We start from the raw sequence: 24,515 nt of genomic DNA on the forward strand, positions 1-24,515 counted from the left end.
ATGAATTAATATTGCCCAGTATCAACCTTAAATATAGGGTGGTTTTTGGCATCAAATAGTGTCAAATCAAATCAATCAAATCAAATCCACTTTATTACGGTCATAGACCCAAATACGGAAAAGGAAATGATACACATGTTAAAACAAATATACATGGGAGATCAAAGGTTAAAATATAGAACAATTACCAAATGCATTACAATACGATAGGAAATACTTCTAATCATCCGAAAGAACAGTAGAAGAACAACCTCTACGAATTTGTTGGGCGATAAAAATGAATTTAGCTACCGGTAAGGTTATATCTTTAATAGAACCATATAGTAGGAAAGCAAGTAAATATTTATCTGATTTATGGGGAAATTTATTAATTATTGGGGTAATAAGCTTAGTACGTTCCTCATATAATACGCAATTGAAAATAACATGATAAAGAGTTTCGATCGCATCAGCTTTGCAGGGACAGATTCGATTGTTAAAAGGGATACCTAGAAATCTCCCATCAAGCAGGGCCGAGGCTAGACAATTAAATTCAGGCATCAAATAGTGTCTGAAATAATCTTAAGGACAGAGATGAACTTTATCATGGTTATACTGGGCTAAGACAGCCTGTGCGGTGTAGTGGTCAGAGTGTTGGACTATGACCGGTAGACCAGGGTTCGAATCCCCACACAGCCATGAAGCTCACTGGGTGACTTTGGGCCAGTCACTGACTCTCAACCTCAGAGGCAATAGTAAACTACCTCTGAATACTACTTACCATGAAAACCCTATTCATAGGATCCCCATAAGTCAGGATTAACTTGAAGGCAGTCCATTTCCATTTCCATACTGGGCTAATTAATTACTGAGCTATCAATAGAATACTACCATAGTGACCCCCCAAAAAGGGATTTATCCTGCAAAATACCCAGAAAAGCAGATAGCCTTAAGCTTTACATAAATAGCCTTTACAGAATAAACTAATGCTGCAACCCTGTACACATCTACTTAGGAGTAAGCTCCACTGAACAAAGGGTATTTGCTTTGTGTAGACTTGCACTTCCCCCCCCCACCAGTGCCAAATGGTGCCCCCAGTCACAGCCTTCCATAGGCGCAGAATACAGTGTCCTGTAACACTTTGAAGACTAATCTGTTGCACGATGAGCAGAATAAACCATTTCTTTTTGAATATGCTGGAGAAAAGTCAACCGATGATTTCTTATTTTCTTTTGCTTTAGATGTTTGTGTGCAAGGGAAGATTTTTTGACTGCCTGGGTCTCTATGCTGCTCACTTAAGAAAGCCTAGTTAGTTACTGAATGGGGAGGGGGTACTTTTGCTGCAATCCTTACAACTGCCCACTTTTTTTTTCCTGAAAGGAATCCAAGGACTGCATGCCAAGCAGAAATTAATCAGGTAAAACTAGGATTGCCAGAGATCCTGGGAGACCAGGGTTCAAATCCCCACTCAGCCATGAAGCTCGCTGGGTGACCTTGGGCCAGTCACTGTCTCTCAGCCTAACCTACCTCACAAGGTTGTTGTGAGGATAAAATTGGGAGGAGGAGAACTATTTCTGTATGCCACCTTGAGCTCCTTGGACAAAAGATGGGATATAAATGTAATAAATAAAAAAAAATAAACTTCCTAAAGCATTGAGTGAAGATGTGGCTGCTTGTTTTGTTTCGTTCCAGCTGAAATTTAAAGGCTGTGGCTAAATCTACAGCACACTAACTCTGGAGTAGCTTCCCACAAACAATGCCTATTGGGCCTTAATTGGAATGAACAGTTTTTAATTGTCAAATAGTGTACCCATTTTTTTCCAGACAGTTAAAAAAAAGTGGGGTGAAAGAAAGAGAACCTGATTGTTGGAGAACAGCAGGAGAGCTGAAGTGGTGAGAGACCTTGACTAAGGGAGGGTGTGTGTGTTTGTTTGCTTTAAAGGAGAAAGCAAGTGCACCTCTGCTAAAGTCAAAGAGCTCCCTTAATTGAATTAAAAGTTCTCTATTGTTAGGCAAGTTTGCCCTTCATCAGGATCACTACAGAGATTCAGATGGCCACTGCCTCCCTGCCTTTTGAAGTGCACCATCAGGCGGTTCCTTTCGCTATCTTGTCAAGCATTGGATCAGAAGCTCTTTTATCATTGGTCAGCAAATGAACGCCCTTCAGGAGTTCAGGTTATAAGTAACTGGAGATTTGGGTTGCTGTAACTTTCCTTATTCTGGATTATTTGGCATAGAAAAAGAAGGAACAGAACTGTGTTCCCCCCCCCTCAAATCTAGAAAAAACCTATGGGATGTGTGTGTGTGGGAGAAGCTTTTAGGTCAGCTAGTGGAACACAGAGTCATCATGAAGAGGGACATCTTTGCCATCCTTACCATTCTTGGGATATACAGTGCAATTTTCAACATATCCGCATGGTAGGAACTCAAGACTCATTATCACTAGGTGGTTCCCACACACACACCTTAAATGTGATGGCCTTAAAATTATGTTCAGTATGGTATTTTATTGTTTTTTTGTTTTTTCTTTTCCTTCAGGTCAGTCAACAACTTTCTGATGACAGGAACCCAGGTATTTCCCCCCCTTTTCAATATTGTGAGTTTAAACAGCTTTCAGCATAGCCTGCTTTAAATTACATCCACAGATTCACTTATGAAGCTACGACTTCTTGTGCAGAATGCAAGGAACTATATATAAATGGGCTGTTTCAAGGGTTTTTTTTTTGATGGTTTGAGATAAAATAAATACTTTTTATTTTATTTTCTTATTTTGGTCTATTCAAGGCATATCTGACATACTCGTCCAGTGTTGCTGCCGGTGCCCTACGTGGGATTGAAGAATGCAAGCACCAGTTTGCCTGGGAACGCTGGAATTGTCCTGAAAGCACACTGCAGCTCTCCACTCACAATAAACGTAGAAGTGGTAAGTGGATTTCAACATGTCCTTTCCTATTGACCATTTGGGTTCTACGATGAGCAACTTCTAATGAGGAAATGTGGAAGCGATACATGCAACCTACACCCAAGGCTTAACTTGTGTCAGGGCCTCATCAGGATTGTGCCCAGGCTTCAATTTCCAATGTCTGGGCTTGATTTTGGAATCTGTGGAGAGAGGAACCAATGAAAAAACTCTTCAATTGATTCAGAGGGCATTTTTCTAAAAAAAATCATTATTTATCAACCTGTCCTTCCACTAAGGGACTCATGGTGGCACACAAAGTTCTCCTAGTCCCCTTTTATCTTCAGAACAATAACCCTGTGAGGTAGGTTGGACTGAAAGATAGTAACTGGCCAAAGGTTACCTAGTGAGCTTCAAGGATGAGGAGGGATTTGAAGTAAGGTTTCCCTAGCCCTTGACTGATATTGTAGCCTCTACACACCAAGCTGGCACTCATTTCCTTCACCACTGGGAAAATAAAAGGAACTGCCACACACTAGGGAACAGGGGAAGTGCTTCCAGATCACAGGGTGTTATCTCCAGATAGCCTTGACCCCCTGTAGCCCCCCCTCATTAACTACTGTTTTCATCCAAGGACTGTATTTATTTATTTAAAAATATAACCTTTTGTTCTGTTTATTTCATTTCAAAAAACCTTCAAAATACCTTACAAAATACAAGCAAAGCTATGCAATCTCCAGAATAATAAGAGCATAATAAATAAAATAAAGAACATCCCTTTCAGTGAAATCCAATGCAAGTTTTTATGTTGTTGTACACCACTCTGATGTCTTGTGGGAGGGTGGTATACAAATAATTTTATAAATGTAAATAAAATAAATAATTAAGTTCCGTTAAGTTCCATGGGATGTGCTTCTGAGAAGTAGGAATAGGATTGCAGCTTCAACTGTAATACATGAACTGCTCAGAGTACCACATGCTGGGCATTTAATGTTGCAGCTCCAGCCCTTTAGAATCGGTTGCCAACAGAAATTAGACAAGTGCCTAGCATCTTGATATTTAGGTGGCTACTAAACATGTTTTTGTTTACGAAGGCTTTCCCTGAAGTGTGACTCACTCATTTTATAGAATGTTAGCTGTGCAATTTTAGAAATTGTTTTTAGTTCATTGAGTCTGTATATTTTGTATTTTATCGTTTCGTATGGTACACCAGTTCAATAGCTATAAGCTAAAAGCTTATAAAATGGTATATAAATGTGCACAATAAATAAATATTGGCACTAGCTGTTTCCTTCCCCAAGAACTTTTTAAATAGTACTTTCTACTTACCATTCAAAACAAGGCATGCCAACATTGTAAGCTCTCGCCCTAAAGCAAGACAGTATTACTAACCAAATAGTTGGGGTGGGATGCTACAGTCATGGACTTCTTTTGTTTTTCTGTTAAATGATCATTTGTTGATATGTATATATTCCATGATACTCCATTGCTAGTAATACACCATCCACATCTTGTGCAGGAAAATAAAATCTGATCTAATGCTTACTGCTAAATATTATATATTAATGCTTGTGTTGCAGTGGATTTGTAAAAGGGATCTAGAGACCAGAAGTAGAAGATGGACAAACAGATAAACATTAAGCATGCATACTTGGAAGCATGTAAACTCTATACTTGGAAGCAAGTCCCCAAAGGATTTACTCCCTAGTGAAGTTTACATAAGAATTGCAGCCTCAGTCTCACAAATTAACAGAGAATTTGGCAGGATATTTGAATGTCAGCTGCCAGTGTTTTCACCAAGGACCCTATCTGGACTGTCTGTGTCATTATATACTCCAAGCCCAGACGTAGGACATTGATACAGGACTATGTGATCAGGGAAGCAATTGTAGACGTTTTTTGTGTATTTTGTTAAAAGCACAGTCTCTGACAGAAATTTTTTTGTAAATAATTCAGCACATTTTAAAATAACTAAAAAATCAGAAACTGGGGGGGAATCTACAACATATTTTTATAATGAGACAAAACATTGGCAACACATCCACTGTCAATATTTTGTGTCCTTCCTCTCAAACTTATCCCATCTTACTAATGTTCCGAAAGAGAAAACCCAAATATCTGTACTGTGATCTTCTGCCTTTTTTTTATTATGCTCCCTTGTTACATTCCCTAACATTTTTGCAGTGCCTCATCTCGGGGATGAGCTGGCTTATGCAGAGCTATATTAACTTATATTAGGGAGTTTAGAAAGGAAGAAATGTAGTGGAGGGTTTGGCGTGGTTATTTTGCTCCTGATGGTGACAGGTCCTCCTTTCTTCCAGCTACCAAGGAGACGTCTTTTGTTCATGCCATTAGCTCAGCTGGTGTAATGTACACTCTTACCAGGAACTGCAGCATGGGGGAGTTTGAAAACTGTGGTTGTGATAACTCAAGAAAGGGGCGCGCAGGTGAGACAAAATCCTGGTGGGAGAAAGGCATCATTCTCCATTGAGTTGATTATAGCCTTCACGCTTCTAGACAGCAGAATGGCTATTTACACATTCTGCGCTATCTGTTTCTGGTTGCCAGTCTGGCTTCCCAGTAGCATGAGGCACAACTGAAACTAAATTACAACTAAAATATATTTCTTAGTTCTCTCTCTCTCCCTTCTGCCAGTCCAAACTTGTCTACTCTGCCTTTCCTTTTCTTCTGTGATATCTCCCTGTGCTCAAATCCATCTCTGTTCTAAGATTCAGACCAGAACAATTTGCTATTTTTCTCCCCTCCAGGTGGAAAAGGATGGGTTTGGGGAGGATGCAGTGACAATGTGGAATTTGGTGAAAGAATTTCCAAAACATTTGTGGATGCTTTGGAGACAGCACATGATACCAGAGCTTTAATGAATTTGCACAATAATGAGGCAGGAAGACTGGTAAGTGAGAAAATATGTAGTCTTAATTTGAAATATATTTCTTTTAGAATGGGTATATGGGCAGAGAAAAGAGAGACCTCAGAATTGCCCCTTCAGGCTGTGCTTTTCTGAATGAGCTGTCTCCGCTGACTTTATGGGCTGGGGCTGCTCAACTTGAACAAGGGCAGACTTACCTTATCAGGCTCTCAGGAAGAATTCATGATTATTTTAACCTACCTCTTCTTTTCAGAAATAGAGATTAGGTGTAACTGATTGTTTTAAACAGGATGGTGTCTCCTAACTGCTTTGAAATACTGCCTTCAGTCTGCTACTTTTGGGGAAAAAAACTTTCAATTAGATTCATTTTGATTCAGTTACAACACAAGAAGGAGAGAGCAATAACAAATGAAATTAAAAATTACAAAACACCTACACTTTTCTTTGCTACTAGCCATACGGCTACCAGAGCCTTAAGCCACTGAGCAAAATTGTTCCCTCTTCTCCCTTAGGACCCAGACAGCAGGATCTGTTTTCTAGTCCTGGCTCTCTGATGGTTCAATGAGTAGCCTTGGGCAAGTCTCATCATGCCTCCTTCTCAGTCTGTTTCAAAACAAGATAATGTTTCTATACAAGGGGTAATCAGTTCTGTTTGATTAGTGTTACACAAGTGAAATTTTGAAAAAGCCATCTGATCTAATCTTTGTTTATTGATTACATAGGTTTTAACAATTGGCTATGTTAAGCACATTTTTGGTGTCACTTTAGACTTAATCTCTGAATGCACAAAAGGGAAAAGGAAAAGCTGGGGAAGAATTAGTGCCATTGTGGGTAACAGGCAATGACAGTGTGCTGTGTACCCTTTTCACCATCAATTGAAAGGATGTTGTCTGTGAGGCATACAGGTACTTTATATATCAGCCTTGGTCATGTCAGTGTGAGACATAGGTCAGGTTGAGCCAGTGTGGTATAGTGGTTAAAGTGCTGGACCTGGACTAGGACCAGGGACTGGATTCAAATCCCCGCCCAGCCGTGAAGCTCACTGAGTGCCTTTGGGAAGGGCATTTTTAAAGGAATTATTTCTGGGTATCAGTTTTTTCATTCAAATGGCTTGCACATGGAAGCCTCTCTACCATGTATAAGCCCTGGCATTGGACTAAGGCAAAAATGGTTCAGACTGAAAAAGGGAGTGAAAACAGCCTTGCAAATGCGTTTCCATAAGTTACTAGCCTAGCAAAATTCTCACTAGCCTGCCTACCCACCAGTAAATACATGAATTAAACTGTTGGTTAAAAACACAACTGTTCTGGTATTAATAAAAATATATATTTGGGGATTATTTTTATTTTTGTTTTGCAGTAACTTAAAGAAGGTGTTAACCACAGAGCACACAATAAAAACTAAAAACACTGACTGTTCTAATGCCAGAACTTTAAGAAGAATTTGTCTGGGATTAGACAAGACTGAAAAGAAAGTGTTTGTTATTTCATGTTTATATTTTGTAATAAAATTTATTTATATTTATTATTTATTTATTTAAAATATTTCTATCCTACCCTTCTACCCTATAATAGGGCACTCAGGGCGGCTTACAATAAAATCGAACACATACATAATAAAATTGTACACAATAAAGATCACAAAAACATTAAAATAAATTAAAATATATAAAATACAATACACACACACATATAGAGGAGTGGTAGTGAAGGGACTAAAGAGGTAAAATTAAAATAGAAGGCTAAAATCAGAGCCTTGTTTTACCTTTAAAAAAGAGCAATGCCTTACCTTTCTCCAAAGGAGGTTTTCTCTCTCCTCCCCCCACCCCCCAACATCTGTTTAGAATCCAATCTGAATTTGTTCTTGGTTCATTGATTCAATTTTAAGTGTTCATTTGTGTCTACTGGATGTCCAAAAACTAGGACGGGGGTCCATTTTGACACATAACTACGTAAAAAATGCTTTGCCCTTGGACTAATCACTGTCAGCCTAACCTACTTCACAGGGCTGTTGTGAGGATAAAATGGAGAGGAAGAGAACCATGTATGCCACCTTGAGCTCCTTAAACAAAGGTGGATATACATGTAATAATAAAAGTTATGGACAGATCCTGTATCATAAACTGTGTATGTGGCTAGGTGGCAACTCTTACCAACCTTCAAGGAGTGAATTTAAGTTCAGCTGCCTTTTCTCAACAGTCTTCTATGATGTTTAATCGAAGTGCTGTAATTTTCTGGTGTTCCTAATTTTTCTCCTGTCTCTCACCCAAGGCTGTAAAAGCAACCATGCAGAAGGCTTGCAAGTGTCATGGAGTCTCCGGGAGCTGTAGCATCCAAACCTGCTGGCTTCAGCTTTCAGATTTTAGAGAAATTGGAAATTACCTGAAGATCAAATACCGCCAAGCTCAGAAGCTGGAGACGGACAAGAAGAGGATGAGAGCAGCAAACAGTGCAGACAGTCGTGGAGCCATCCCCGAGAGCTTCAGTGCTTTGCTAGCCAGTGATCTTGTTTACTTGGAGGACTCTCCAAACTACTGCATCAGAAACATGAGCTTGGGCCTCCATGGCACCGATGGACGGGAGTGCCTGCAGGGTGGCAAGAACCTGTCCCAGTGGGAAAAGAGGAGCTGTAAGAGGCTCTGTGTGGAGTGTGGGCTGAAAACAGAGCCCAGAGAGACAGAAATTGTCACCAACTGCAACTGCAAGTTCATCTGGTGTTGCACGGTGAAATGTGAACAATGCAAAGAAGTGGCCACCAAACATTACTGCTCCAGAAGAGACGGCTCTTCTTCCAATAACACCCGGAGGCGGAACAAGGGACAGAAACCAGTGACTCTTTAACCACTGCCTATGTCTGTCTTCCAGCAGACTGATTCAAAGGGTCTTCTGAGTGGTTCATTTGTTAAGTTTGTTAACTAAGTGCCATATTTCAGGCATTTTCCCCCCATCGGAGTATCCAGAAAAGCTTAATATACCTAGATCATGTTCACCCAAGTCCTTTTTATTCTATTCTGGACACATCTTCAATATTCTGGTCCAAAAAGGTACTCATTCTGAGTATCTCCCATATAAAATTTTATACCTCATACCACCTCTACTCCAGATGCCTTATTTCCACACCATTTAGACAAATATTCTGCCCTACAAGATGTCCTTATATGGGGGTCTATGGTTCAGACTGTAGCCTTGGATTTTGAGGGTTTCACTTTTTTCTGCTGCTTCTGAGGGACAGGCTGTTAGGATAAGAAAGCCACATATCCCATTCTTTCAATGTAATGTGATCTTTAAGCTTAGATTGTAGACTTCCATGGCTTCATCCTTAGTTGTAAGCAGCAGCCCAACACACACGTACACACTTTTGTCACTTTATTTTGTATTTCTGGTTGAAAAACCTTTATTTTTGGAAGTACCAGATGCAAAGGTCTGCAGGCCAGATTTCAGTGTTGTTGAAGCTAAATTTGTAAAATTAATTTTCCCTCATTGCCCCGGGCTGGTTTACAAAGTCAGTGTCCCCATTAAATCCATTAAAATTCCACCAAAATACCACCACTTGACGGGAAAATATTGGTTGTCTGAATCCTTACAACATAAGCTATTTTTATTTTGGAATGTATCCTATAAAATTTACAGGAATTCTGGGAATCAGAATTTGGATGGCTTACAAATTCTGTACAAAGTGTAAAGAGGAAGCTTGTTTGTAATGCTGCATATGCATGGATTGTAAATATATTTTTTAAAATGTGAAACATATGCACTTTTGAAGAATTTAGAAGAATTTAGTTTCACTAGTTCTTACTAAGGTGATAAAATATGTGTCTGGGCTGTACCACTTTGAACTGAATGTGTGCGTGAGGCCCACATGATGGAATGACTCTCCATACCAAACACAACAGCATTTAATTTCATATAGAAAACAATTATAGAAAAAGTTTCTTTATAGCCTTCTTTCAGCATGCAGGGTGTGTTTTTGTATGGAGAAATGTTAAATAATGGGAGCTTCTACTTGGTACAGCCAAGACACAGTTTTACCATCTCAGGCCCTGCCCACATTGTATATTTAGAGTTCCCGGGGAAGGTGGATTGTTTAAACCACTCTGACAACTGTAGCTCTGTGACAGTAATAGGGGTTTCCTAACAACTCTTAACACACTACAGTTTATTTATTATTTATTTTGGGGAAACCATAACTAGTTACAGTGGTATGATACTACTTTAGGTCTATAGCACAGATGGGGCCTCAGTCAGAACTAGGCCATATTTTCCCCTACTTTCCCTCACCACTGCGACCACAAGAATGGCTTTGTGGGCAATATTTATTAATGCTTCATCCCCACTGCATTTTAAGTGTACTTTTTACAAAGGCATTTGTATAAGATAACTAAGCAACTTTAATTCTCTGTACTGGGGAGAAACGGTGTGGGTTTTGGTGCTCTTTTGTAGCTGATCAACATGTACTGATTTGAAGATATTGTTATGAGACAAGCAGAGCTGAGGCTTATTTTGGATGTTATTTTGCAATAAACCCTTTTTAATAAAATGACTTATTTTTAAAGCTGATAAAAGTCTGTGTCTGTACCATGGGCACATACATACACACAATTATGCTACCTTTAAAAAGGGGGAGAAGAGAGTTGCTGTGGGCTTGATCACAGCCCACAAAATAAGCTAGAGACTGACTTTAACGGTCTTTTTTTCTTGAGGATATAAACTGAGCAGAATACTAGATTGCAAACATTGGCCTGGTAAAAGTAAATTTCCCTTGTCACTTTAATTTGTCTATTGTCTAATGTTCTTCAAACAATGCAAGCTCCAATTGTGTTTGATGTGGTAAATATCAGGGCTTGTTGCAACATTCTTTATTCTAAAGAACAAGATTAACCCTTTGAACTAAAGAGTATAAGCGAAACCTTGGAGGCAGTTGTGAATGTATCTGTGGGCTCCCTGCTGTGGGCTCCTATAAACAACCTGATGACATGCATGCCTGGAAGGGCAAAAGGAGACACTGGCTTCAGCCAAACTGGCTTCTTGCTGAAATGTGTATTCCAAATCTTATCCTGGGTTCAGCTGATTACTTTTCTGCTTTTACAGGCTATTTTTCTACCAGGTTTATTAGCCATTCACCATGTTAGATATTTGCTAGATGACCTATGTCAAGGAGCAACCAGTTGCTCTAACCTGTCTAGTTCTAAAAACCTCCCTTTGGGCTCTCAGATTCCATTTATATTAAGGTATGTCTGAGCGTCACAGCTCCAAAGAAGAATAACCAATGGGTCCCATCCATTACTGGTTCCAGTATATTGTATATAATGTTTGGTGTATATTCCTAAAATGTTAATCCAGTGAAAGGTTGTCACCTAACTTAGTATTTAACCAGCTTGTTTTTCTGCCTCTTGGATGGTTCCACACCCCCTTCCCCCTCTTTGCCTTCAGTGTTAGCCAGTGGGCAACTATGAAGGCAAATATACAAGCATTCAAAATGTGCATGATTCTCCCCATCACCCACTGAATCTGGGAGAAATGGCAGCTTTAATTTTAAAGTAATATTTACTGTATGAATGGAAATGGACTGCCTTCACGTCGATTCCAACTTATGGTGACCCTAGGAACAGGGTTTTCATGGTAAACAGTATTCAGAGTGGGTTTACCATTGCCTTCCTCTGAGGCTAAGAGGCAGTGACTTGCCCACGGTCACCCAGTGAGCTTCATAGCTGTGTGGGGATTCGAACCCTGGTCTCCTAGGTCATAGCAACACCTTACCCACTACACCACACACTGGCTTTCATTTACTGTATAGCAAAAGCCTTCCCCTAGCAAAGCAACTTTTATTTAATAATGATTTTCCAGTGAACCATTCTTTCTCCAGATGGGGTTAGCATTCCCTAACGAATTTCCTCCCAAGTGTATGAGAAAACATTTGTATGTCATACCAGGAGGAAGTTTTTGCTCCAGCTTGGAGGTGATGTACCATCTACTACTGCACACCCCAGGTGTGACTGAGTTCTGCTTGTCTATTTCCCCTTTCTATCTATAGTCATTACTTAACAGAGATTTGCTCTTTTCTTTTCCTCCTTTTCCTTTCTTTTTGGCCTCTGTACTCCACAGCTTTAGACTTGGAGTCCTTTAGCTCCAGTTCCTCATATCAAAGGCAGGAGAGTACACAGGCAAGTAGACCAGAACACACAGCCCTCCCCAGAAGAGATATGACAACCCTCTTTTCTAAAATTCCTTTTTATTTCTTTATGTCTGTCCCATCTTTCTTCTGTCATGGAACCAAAGGTGGTGCACATGCGGTTGCCAGGTGGTGGCCTATGGAGGTACAAACCAGGTTCAGACCTGCTTCGCTTCAGCAAGATGGTGGCCTCATGTACCTTGGGACCCTCTGTTATTGTTTAGTAATTAAGAGTGGAATTAAACAATAGAAGAGACACTGAGCCCCATGATTCTTTTCCTTCCCTCCTACATGGTAATGGCTAGTGCAACAGTGAGGAACCCTTTTCAGTCAGAGGGTCACATTTCCTCCCGAGCAACCTCCTAAGGGCTGCATAGCTGAGGCAGGTGGGGCCAGTGGCAAAAGTGGGTGGAGCTATGGATGTGACATTTACCTTTGTACAGTACATTCCAGCCATGCAAAAATCAGATATATCTCAATGGAAAAATAAATATTACCATTCTTTGTATTGTAAAAGGGAGCCAGACGTGTTCTCGGGCTTTCAGTAAGAACAGACACAGCTACTTACTAAGGCTGCAATCCAGTACGTGTCTACTCAGAAGTAAGCTCCATTGAGTTCAATGGGACTTACTCCCAGGTAAGTGTGTATTGGATTGCAGCCTAAATGAATGTATTTTAGTATAAAACAACTGAGCTGTCTTCAGTCAGCTGTCTTAACAGTAACAATGATGGGTTCTTCACAAGCTCCCTTTGCAAGGCAGATAGTCCAATTTACAATGACTAGCTCTTCCCCTCACCACAGTACCATTGCATGCACTTTTCCACACTTTGGATTCCAGTGTCCTGTTGTCATTTCCAGGAACAATCAGCCCAAGTACATCCTAAGTGTTTGTGGCTTCAAGCTTCAGAGAAGGTAGGAAAAAATTGTGCCACTGACTTCAAAGTGACTGGTTGTCAGTAACGGAACTATAACTTGAAAGGGATACAAACTAAGTCTGTAACCATATTGATCAAGTGGAGATAACAGGACCCCTATGGGATCAGGAATAGACCCAGCATCACAGCCACTTTCCTGGGCTGGAATGGTTGTGTCATGTTACACAACCAAGCCTACCCTAATGAATGTTATCCCAGGTTAATTGTTCAGACCAACACATGGATGATTTTTATAAAATATAGTCTAGGTTATGTTACTGTTCAGGGTTAAACCAAAGGTGGAACCTTAATTTTCATCTTACCCATGTGAGCAAGAGTGGGCATATATTACATTAAAGGTTTATAATATCAGGGGAAGTGACTCCAGGAATATTCCCTCAGGATATCTGTGATATTTGCAAATGAGCATAGGGGACTATTGCCACTATTTACATAAGAAGGTTAGGCAGGCAGACAGGCTGAATGTACAGTGACCACTGCTTCTTCTCTTATATTCACACCCATTAAAATGGGCCCTTTGTTGTGGGGAAGATAACTATAATACGTGATTAACAATCCACAGTTTAACTAAAGAAATGCCAGAAGATTAATTTCTGCTGTCAGCAAGTATCCTGTTATATTCATTTGATATTTGTTCCTTGATGCCAATGACCCACTCATGATGGGTGCCTTTTTTTAAGAACAGAGACAGAAGAATGTATTTATTTTTACACCATTCATTTCCTGCATTTCCACATGGGGTTGGCAATTGTATGAAGTGAATATTATGGCTCCCAATGCAAAGGCTTTCCATCACTCAAGGTGACATCTCCTCTCTCGAAGAGAATAACGAATCTTTTCATATGCAGCTTAACTGGCCAGTCACACTGCAACTAAATTAGGAAAAGCCATGGGTCACATCAATTCTTGGAGGCCTTAAAAACAAAAGTGAGGGTTCTTTTCAACTTGCAAAAATCTTCCTTAACATTACAAAGTTAAAGGGTCCTAATGGCCATTTCTGATGGCCTCTTTTCCTCAGTGTGTCAGAGGCAGGTGGACCACACAAAATGGTGGCCAGGGAATGGTTATCCACTGTGCAGGGTTTTCAGATAAAAGTTCAATGATGCCCAACATTGAAATCACACTCATGAGGATGTAGTGAAGGCTGACCGGATCACTGGGCTAAAAAGAGGATGATAAATGAGTCCCTTTCAGATGAGTTTAAGAAAGAAAGAAAGAAATTTCACTCCACAAAAGTAGAAGGAGTAGTGGGATTTAGGCACAAGCCCTGCCACACCCTTCTCCAGTCCAGCTGATGGTTGGAAGAGAGCTTCACACCTATACAATTATATGCATTTAGCTTGTCTTCTTTGTCAATGACTGTCCTTAAGAAGCAGTGTTACCAGTTGTGGAGAGAGCCTTATAGTAGGTTCTGTTCTGCCTTCCAGCTGAAAATACGTAGATCAAGGCAGGGACATTAAACACCAAGAATAGGAAACCTCAAGTCTGGATCCCAGGCCTCTGTATTTGGCCCTTGGGATTCTCCATGGGCTGCACCCCTCTCCCTTAGCCATCCCTCTCACTAGTCCTGCTCTGCACACTCCTTGAGTGCTTTAGTCTTGTTGGCATGTGTCCTTGGATTGTGCTAATGCCTCTTGCCTTGCCTGGATGGAGAGAGATGTTTGTTTGTGTAATCCTCCAACTTTTGCATGGCTGTTCTCTGCTCACTTTTGCCTCTAGCCCCATCCACCACTGGCCTGTGGTCCCTGGAAGTTACCTGTGATGGAACGTGGCCCTCAGGCTACCCATCCCTAGTATACACAATTCCTCTCCTCCCTATTCATGTTCATATTCTGAAGGCTTGAATCATGGAGATGCCTTGTGCACACTTGCATGGTCAGGGTGGCTCTGAATCTGGATCTCTGCAGGGTTAGGCCTTTTTTTCTTTCACTTAGCTGATTGGATGCTTTTCCGTCCAAGGAAGAAGACAGATTGTAGGTCAGAGTGGCCAAGCTAAGGTCTATTCTCCAAAAGTCAGCGAAGACGTGTAAAGCAAGTATGGAAAGATAAGGAGATAGTAGGAGGACTAGCAGGACTAAGGAGCGAAGAAAATATTTGCAGTGTCAGGAAGCAAGCTAGGAACAGGCAGGGACAACTCAGATAGGTTCTTTGGACAATAAAGTTTGCTAGTATATTGATCTTCAGTTGATAGACCTACTGGCGGGTCGTAGCCTGAACTAAACCAACTTGCAGCAACAACACTACCACCCTACAAATATGTAGGGTAAAATTAAAAAGTGTGTCCCCAAATGCATGTTTGGGCTAAGGATGCCCTGGTTTGAAAAGGCTGAGGACTGTTGCTAGCAGAAATATAAGTCTACACAAGGACAAGAAATGGCAGTAAGCAATGACAATGGGGGGGGGGCAAGGAAAGCAGCCAATAAAGCTACTTGCATCTTGGGTGGGTAGGTGTTCCATAACCTCCCACAAAAATACTAGGGTTTTCAGAACTTCTTAGAGGCTTTAAGATTAAGCAGTACTTAAAGTTTTCTAGAGAGAGCCAGTGTAGTGTAGTGGTTAGTTAAGGTGTTGAACTACGACCTGGGAGACCACGGTTCAAAATCCCTACACAGCCATGAAACTCACTGGGTGACCTTGGGCCAGTCACTGCCTCTCAGCCTCAGAGGAAGGCAATGGTAAACCCTCTCTGAATAATGCTTACCATGAAAACGCTATTCATAGGGTCACCATAAGTCAGAATCAACTTGAAGGCAGGCCATTTCCATTTTCAACGTTTTCTAAAGAAATAAACAACATAATGGCTCAGTTTAGAAGCAGGGGTTGAACCTAGCTTCTTGAAGACTTGTGGTTTTCCATCTGTGGCTAGATGACCCTAACAGAGAACAGCAAAGAATATCTACCTAACCATTTATGATTGGTTGGAAAAGAGTGTCCTAATTTTTTAACTGTGCAAAATTTCTACCAGTAGCCAGGAGGAGCTATTAAGGAACAGATCATTCTATAACTGCCATATTTTTACATCCTTCCAACACATATGAAACACTGGATACTGGAGGTAAGACCCTAGTTACAGTGCTGGAGAACTGAAGTAAATAATTGTCTGGAGAACCTACATAACTATATGGGCGAGTCATGCATTCCATGTCCTGCTAACACTGATTGTTCAAGTATAACAGGTGTGGTAATTAGACTCCTCATACCTTAAGAAGTACTTAAATCATTTGTGAAATGGCCTTTAGTCCAGACTTTTAGTAGAAAAGGCTGTGTACTGGTCTTATTCCCTTCTTAGTCATTTTGGTACCTCAGGTGGAACAGTAAAACATCAGGCTTTGAGGTTAAAGCGTTTGCAGTTTTCAGCCAGTAAATGTGTCTCAGTGGTGTTCCTAAAGAACAATATGTGGGTCTTATGTGTCCACCCTCAGCTAGGTTGAGATGAGAAAGTGTAGGAATAAAGCAACCAGTTCAAAAATGTACCAATGGGTATAGATAGGCAAACCTAAGACTAGGCTCAAACTTAGAAACCATTCATTGACATCACTGGGTTTTGTCTGTCTTTCCAGGGTTTGCTCCATTTTCCTCTTGCACCATGTTCTGTTTCCTTGTGGTGGTATACATTAATATTAATTGATAGTGTAAGCCAATACATGTCTCTCAGAAGGCCCACAGCTTTCAAGTGGGGCTTACTCCCAGGAAAGTGTATATTGCAGTAGTGGGGTGAGGTGGGGCTGTGCTGCTTACCTGGCTTCCCAATGCTGGGGTTGCTGCCATTTACTGAGAGGGACAAGGTGACAAGAGTTCAGTGCTGCTGCAATGGCAAAGCAAGTCTGATGTTCCTGCCATTGAACCTGCTCCTTCAGGGGAAGTACGACCCTGTCCAAAGCAGACAATTAATCAATTATCCAGACTTGGAAACCATTCATCCACAGTGCCTCCATCTTGTCAGGATTCACACTCAGATTTTTTGCCCTCATCCACCACTGAACTCAGGTATAGTCCAGGGTTTGCACGACATCTTCCAGTTCATATGTAACACAGAAATACAGCTGGATATGATCAGTGTACTGATGATACCTTACCACAAATCTCCTAATGACTGCTCCATACAGCTTAATGTAGATGATTAATTGCATTGGGAATAGGATAGTACCCTGCCCTAGAGATGTGAAGGCCTGGAAAAAAAACTAGGAAAGGGGGGGGGGAAATGGGTCAGAAAAAACATGACTTGTAACCACCATCAATACACAGACTTTTATGGAGGGATGCAATGAGATAAACCCATCAGGGGGACTCTTGATGAACAAATGAAGAATACAAAGCAAATAAGCCTTGTATTACTATTGAAAATGGGTGTCTAGCTGAAACCGTGATAATGTGCTGATGATTTAGTATCTCACATATTGTTCTTTGTTATGTTTTATTGTAACCTGAAAATAAACAAACACAATTTTAAAAAAAGGTTTGGAAGGAACCAATCAGATTCAAGATAAATCTTCACTGCTATATTTTAAATGTGCAGCTGTCAGCTGATAGGATGTGTGCTAACTCCCAGTGTTTGTAATCAGGAGCAAGAAAGAGACCAAGAGATATACTGTAGCTTTATCTCATTATATCACCAGAGAGCCACCACAAATCACTGCATAATTCCTTCTCTGACAGTTGGAACCACTAAACTGTTATCCAGAACTCCCCATATTTATAAATACAGGACAGAAACCTGAAAGAGAAAGATAGTGTAAATCAGTCTAGAGGACAACTACCAAATCCGTAAGGCTTCCTGGCCTGTAATAATAATAATAATAATAATAATAATAAAGGGACACAATGAAGAATCTAGTGTAGGCCATTACAGCACCCTTCTGGGAGAGATTGCCCAAGACAAGGGGATTTTACTTAATTTTCCTGAACTCTGGCAGCATTGAGGCAACCATGCTAGTACCAAATATCAGAATTAAAAATGGTTTTAAAATACTAAAGTAATCTATAGCTTTATTTTGCATGGAGGTGCATTCTGGTATGTAATACCTCTCCAGCAGTCTGCAGTGGTACAGCTAAGACACAGGTTTACCCCTTTGATGAGAACTGGGACTAACCAACTTTAAAAAGCCCATTCTGCTTCTCTCTTTTTTCAGATTATAGCCTAAAAATAACACAAGGAGGAGGAATTGCTGTGGTGGTGGCAGGCCCTGCCCCTTCTGTAAATCCAACAATCATATGTTTTATCATAATGTTTGTACTTTTGCATTAACCATGGTTACCTTTAACTTCTGCTGTGGGCAAATATTTAAAGTCCAGTATTTAATCTAGGGTTGCCAGGTCCATGGCCTGTGACTGATCCTGTATCTTTAGGAGAAGAGGTCAGCCAAGTGCAGGTGTTCTTGCAACTCTGTAATGGGAAAAACCACAAGGTAGAATTCTCTCTCCCCCTCCCCAACTTTTAAAGATACAGAAGACCTCTTGGAGGCCGTGTCTGGCAACCAAGAGGTCTTCTGTATCTTTAAAAGTTCTGGAGGGGGGAGGGAGAATTCCACCTTGTGGTTTTTCCCATTACAGAGTTGCAAGAACACCTGCACTTGGCTGACTTTCTCTTCTCCTAAAGATACAGGATCAGTCTCAGACCAAGAACCTGGCAACCCTAATTTAATCTCTCTGTGAATCAGCCCAGTTTTAGCAGTATGTTAGCATTCCTTGCAACACATTATGCTGAATTAATCTCTAACAGGTCTGGGTTGATATTCACTGAGTGCAGAAGCAGGTTTCTCTGGTTGGGCAGTATGTTTCATTAGTTTTTTAAAAACAAACAAAACATATAAATTACTTCAGAACTATCAGGCTGATTCTAAATGCATTACCATAAACAACAATATGATTAGGTATCATTTACATGCATAGGAAATTGAATGAAATTTCATTTCCCTCTACCTTTTGTGCTGTTTCAGAATTGAGATGATGGTGCTATTCAAACTAAACAGCAAGGTGCTTGTTCACTATTTGCAACACAACGCCGTGGATGGTCAAAACTCTGTTGGTCATTTTCACATATTTACATAGAGAAACCTAGAGAAAAACATACCATGGGATGTCCTAGTTAAGCATAGCTCTTTAAGAAATGAATTAGCCTGCAGAAACCTAACAGATTTGCAGGGTTACCAGGCACAATTTTTTTAAAGTCATCAGGCGAATAAGGAGGCCACCTTTTCTTTAGCTTTACTCCTGTACCTTTAACAACAGCCTGATACACTGACATTTATCAGGTAAAGTTTTTTTCTTATGTTCTCTATAAAAGCAGATATGGCAAACCTATCTAGAGTTAAGGGGAAACATTTTTTAAACAAAGATTCCAGTACCGTACATGAGAAATGACTGAAGAACTAAGTACCAGCATAGAGGTATCAGTATAGAGGTCCAAGGTGTCAAGTTCTGGGCCATGGACAAGGGAGCCTTGAGCCTGAAGACTCTTCCTTGGACCACTCATCCCCATCACTCCCAAAGGCTCATTACTTTGTGTTATGTTCCAGGTGCACCACTTTTCTGCTTTCTGATAAGTACTGGGTGATACCATTCTCCTCCTCACTGTGGTGTTGAAAAACAATTAATTAAATAAATAATAATAAATACATGCAAAAGTTCCTAAAAGCAACCATTTCATCCACCTAAAACTCACAAAAGTTTCCCTATAATCCTTCAATCCCCTCCTAGCCCCTCATAGAACAAAAGTTAACCCATCACACCCTAGCAGAGGAAGCTTTTAATGAGGGAAACCAAGCAAACAAAGGGACCTCAGCTTTTAATGGCCCTTATCACTGCCCCAAGAGATACGAGCTATTTTAAAAAATGATATTCCACAGAATGGGATTTTTCTCTAATATCAGCACGTTTATTTTAAAATTACTGCAGCTTTTTAAAGATTCCTGCCTGGCTAATCTGAACTACAATAGAGAGCATTTCAGTACAAGGAAACACTCGATTCCATTTTAAGATTTTTTAAAACTGTAATCCTTTGTTCTTAAACTGCAGGGAAATACAGTCTTGCAGAAACACTTATCCTTGTACAGATATGCTAGGGAATCTCAGAGAGGAACGGCTGAGAAAATCATACTGGAAGTACTTTCAGAAAACCCACACTAAAAAAATTAAAACACACCTCCCTTTTAATTCCTTCCCTAACTTCAGACATGCTTTGCCTGTCAAAATGACACTGGATTTCCCCTTGTATTACAGAAGCATCCCCCTATTGCTGCTTTAGGCAAGAATCAGATTCACTTGGAAGCAACCAGAAGTTGCTGATCACTGCTGAGTGGGTCTGATCCCTGCCAAAAGCAGTATGACAGAAAAGGGTGCAAAGCTCAAACAGCATCAAAGTTAAGCTGCATCTGCAGCTTTAGAATGTGTTGCTGATTGTCCTTTTGCAGCCACAGCTTTACTTTTCCCATGCTTGATGACTTACAACATCAGAGGATTGACAGGTGGGTGTGGTTAGCCCAAAACAATTTGTAAGCCAAATTGAGAGGCTTGGCAGGCTTAATTAGTCCTATGGGCCAGAGGATCTTCACCACTGGAGTAGCCAACCATTCCAGTGGTGTTTTGTCTACATTTTCTTTTCTTCCTCAGAAGAGGAGTGATGGTAGGCTATGCCTTTTGGTCCCTATTGTCTCAACAGTGTTGCAAAGGAACAATGGTATCTATAGCACCAGAAAACAAGAGTGAAGTGCAGCAGGAACAATGCAACTCTTTCATGGGAACAACTTTCAGAGGAGTAGCCATGTTAGTTATGCGCCATCTGCACTATATATTTAAAATAGTATCATACTACATTAAATAGCCATGGCTTTCCCCAAAGAATCCTGGGAAGTGTAGTTTGTGAAGGGTGCTGAGAGTTGTTAGGAGACCTCTATTCCCCTCACAGAGCTACAATCGTCAGAGTTCACTGGGAAGAGGGTTTGAATTGTTAAATCACTCCGAAATTTGTAGCTCTGTGATGAATAGGGATCTCCTAACAACTATCAGCACCCTTCACAAACTACCCAGAATTCATTGAGAGAAGCCATACTACTTTAATTAAACAGTAATTATACTGCTTTAAAGGTATAGTGCAGATGGGGCCTAAGTTATAGTACAAGAACAACTAGCAGCCTCATAGCACCCTATTTATTTATTTATTTATTATATTTATATCCCACCCTTTCTCCCAGGAGTTCTCTGTAAAGATTAATACATTTAGAGTCCACTTCATTAGATGCAAGTTTTATTTACAGGAGTGTAAATTACTCTGAAACTGGTGGAATTTACTTCCAAGTAAACATGGGTAAGATAAGGCTACATGGAGTGGCAAGGCCTGGATGCTATACCTGGTTAGGCAATTGGCTGTTTGGTACTGAGCATCTGAGGTTGGAAAAGTTAATTTTAAGTATTAGAATCCACATTTAGTTATCATTACTTTTTCTACAAAGTATATAGTACTGATTTTTGACATGCTACCTAAACATATCATGGATTTTACATTTATAACCCACTTCATACGAAAGCAGAGCACTCAAGAAGACTGCAGAAAATTGGTTGAGAAAGGAAAACAGCAAAAAGATTCTCTTCCTTTTTTATTAATAAAAAAGTCTCTGATAAGAAACAAAGAAGTGAGGGCCAGGACTGATGTCAGTTTGTTTAGCCTTAATATTATATAAAATGTTGGTTTCTGGTCATACTAGAACATTGAACAAGATAGCCAAATCCCATGGTAGCCAGATTGATTGTCTCCTAGCCTTGGTTTATTCTGATTCAGAATAAGGAACATGCACTTATATTCCTTGGGCCTCTGAAGTTCTAGAACATGGCAGTCTTTTAAAATAAGGCACTCCCCCATAAAAGATGGGGCATCAAGGCTCCGTATGGGAAAGAAATTGGTTTTCAACAGAATAACTGTGATCCCAACGTTTTTGCACAAGCAATGAATATCTGCTGAAATGTTCCTTCTTTTAAGAGTGTTTATGCAAGAATAGCCCTGGTATATGCATGCCTTACTCATGTACGTATTAGTGGAGACTGATGGCAATTTCTCCATAATTCAGGGACTGTACAGTACTGTAGTTGGCCCTAAACCAAGTGTGACCAAACCAACAGACTGCAATCCTATGCACACTTGCTTGAAAGTAAGCCATACTGAATGCAGTGGGACATATTTCTGTGTAAACATGCATTGGACTGAGTAGTGAAATGCCAGTAGAAGTAATTCTACAGTTGTGCTGATTATTTTCTTAGCAACATAGTGAAAGTGACATAGCAAATCTAAATTACAGACAGGTGGTATTAAGTGCAGAAACAGGCCTTGTGCATTTTAGCAGTTTGTTTTGTGGCTACGGCTTTTCACAGTTCATTTGCTAAATTAGGTATTATAAAAATAGTTGGTGTGATTGAGAGGATGCGTTAATCTCAGTGGCTTTACCATTTCCCTGTAATAACTGTTTTATGTTGGGTACATGGTAAAATGTTTTAAGGAGCAAGCAGGAGATTTATCCACATATATATGTTAAAGACTCTTTGGAATGTTCTCACATACAGAGGAAAGAGCCCCCAACACAGAAACTAGATACATTCAAAATGTTGCTGTCATTTGTACTCCCAACACAAATGCCACCCAGTAAGAAGAGACTTTTACAACCCATAAAGAAGGAAAGAAATGTCGGCAAGCCCAAATAAATGCTGCTTTAGTATTTATTTACTTATTTGCACAATTTATATTGCTCCTTCCTTCCAATTGTTCAGGGTAGAATAATAAAAACAAATAATTCTTTCTGCTCAAAGAAAGCATAACTAGAAATATCTGAATTGAAAATAAAAAGGAAGGCACAAGTAACGTACTATTTTCAAATGGTCAAGAACTGAATTCACTGTGTAGCAGATGTCCCGCAACTATTCAGATCAGCTGGGGTTTTGATACTGACATCAGTGGCAGAGCTTCTTTGCCTTCAGAGAAGGGGGGATTTCAACAGGTGAAGCTTTCCCCATCATTACCTAGCTGTTGCAGGTACAGGAGATGTTAAAGGGGGTATAGGAGGAAATTACAAATCTATTTCAACTGTTTTTAAAACCTCTGGATCTGTTTAAATCATGAGGTCATAAACAAAATAATTTGAAGAGATGGCATATTGATTTCTGGCATACCATTTAGAAAGAAATGGTGTGAAGCCACAGATACAGACTTCACTACATCATTATGCCTTTTTAACAATAGCTTTTCAAAACAGTGTAATTCATATACCTAGGGCTAGACTAGTTTGTGCGTGTTTAGCTTATCACTAAATGATGCTGAGTGAGATAATCTGAAAATGGAAATAAATACATTGAGGGAAGGGAGGGTCAATATCTGGATGTATTCGTATCCTTCAGGTAATATATATGATTCCAAATGGTTCAGGTGAGTTTACCCAAGCCAAACCTTGTGTGATACAAGGTATATAATCTGAGCTATGTATGACTCTGAGTCTTATGTATATTTACTCATCCATGGGGTTTACATCATGTGTTTATGAGAGTACATCTTAACAGCACAATCTTATGTCTACTCAGAAGTAAGTCAGTGGGATTACTCCCAGGTAAGTAGGTATAGAATGGCAGCTGTCTCTTGTTTTTCTTTGGGTTCAGTGTAGCAACCACTCATGAAATTATGTTCCGTGAGATCTTCTAAAGAATGTTATACGCTGCCATTCTACAAAGGGGAAATTAATGCGATAAAACTGAAGACATTCTCAGCCCTTTAATGTTTTCATGATGAGTACTATCATTCTCCCATTTGTCTGCAAGCTGTTCTTCCCGCCCACTTGCCATTAACTGCTGTCACAATGCTGAGAAGAACAACAAAGGACTTCCCTCTGAGTTGATCGTAGTGTCACTCCATCATGAGCTAGCAGGGAGTGGGACCGCAGCAATTTAGTTAGCAGCCATTCTGTAGGGCACAATACTTATCAATCAAGTCTCTGACATGTTTGGGTCTCCAGGGGGCTGGATACTTGAAGGCTGAGACTTTTCTGAGCAAGAGGCAGAAATTGAGAGTTTAGAACATTGGAGAAAGGGAGAACAGAGAAACCACTCTACATATGCACATATAAGGGCACAATATGTAGCACCGTGACCTTGTTTCAAGGCAGGTTTTTCACTTTCCATAAACAGAACAATAAGGAAGAAGACCCCATTTTCTGAATTTCTCCATCTCTCTGACTCCTTGCCGGTAACATTTTGTGAACTAATTGAGATCGCATTGTCGTGTCTGTATGCTCTATGTTTTTGGGCTGACACTTGCAAATAAACATCTGGTAACTGCAAAAATGCTCCAAGGCGATTTTCTAATTCATTCACATACTGCAGATGCAATGCCAGCCATTTTTTTTAAGGAAAGGAGGGTGCATTTCATTTTTGAAATGTTTAAGGATGTTCAAGGCCTAAAACTAGTAGGCAGACACTTCTGCCCTGTTTGTAGCCAAAGGAGTCTCCTTCTAGAGATTGTACCCCCACTTCTCTAGGCCTTCCATCTATCACTAGAATTAAGGGCTCATCTTCATTGCTCTGGAACAGCAAGTTGAATGAAACTTAATTATGTATTTGTCTCTAGATAACATCAGCTATTCAAATCTTGACTTAAAGAGCAAGTAAGTTGATGTA

The 24,515-nt window shown here is 40.1% G+C and overlaps 1 protein-coding gene and 1 long non-coding RNA gene across 5 annotated transcripts; one reads left to right on the plus strand and one right to left on the minus strand.

Moving 5' to 3' along the window:
- The first annotated feature begins 2,232 nt into the window (after positions 1–2,232).
- Positions 2,233–9,464, plus strand: WNT8A (Wnt family member 8A). The gene is made up of 6 exons (XM_061621929.1): positions 2,233–2,397; positions 2,518–2,551; positions 2,764–2,902; positions 5,200–5,325; positions 5,647–5,789; positions 8,036–9,464. The coding sequence occupies exons 1-6, from the start codon at positions 2,327–2,329 to the stop codon at positions 8,603–8,605; spliced, it is 1,083 nt and encodes a 360-aa protein (XP_061477913.1). The 5' UTR covers positions 2,233–2,326; the 3' UTR covers positions 8,606–9,464.
- A 7,816-nt stretch (positions 9,465–17,280) lies between these two features.
- LOC133382246 (uncharacterized) lies at positions 17,281–22,808 on the minus strand. Of its 4 annotated transcripts, none has more exons than XR_009761870.1 (4): positions 22,719–22,808; positions 19,246–19,439; positions 18,789–18,923; positions 17,281–17,583 (listed from the first exon to the last, which is right to left on the minus strand). It is a non-coding gene; the product is annotated as an uncharacterized LOC133382246 (long non-coding RNA). The 4 variants fall into 4 exon arrangements; XR_009761872.1 differs by lacking the exon at positions 22,719–22,808 and adding an exon at positions 20,011–20,147 and having other exon boundaries at positions 19,246–19,435; XR_009761871.1 differs by lacking the exon at positions 22,719–22,808 and adding an exon at positions 20,011–20,147.
- Between the last annotated feature and the right edge of the window lie 1,707 nt (positions 22,809–24,515).

Source organism: Rhineura floridana, chromosome 3, assembly GCF_030035675.1.
Source record: "Rhineura floridana isolate rRhiFlo1 chromosome 3, rRhiFlo1.hap2, whole genome shotgun sequence".
NCBI classification, from domain to species: Eukaryota; Metazoa; Chordata; class Lepidosauria; order Squamata; family Rhineuridae; genus Rhineura; species Rhineura floridana.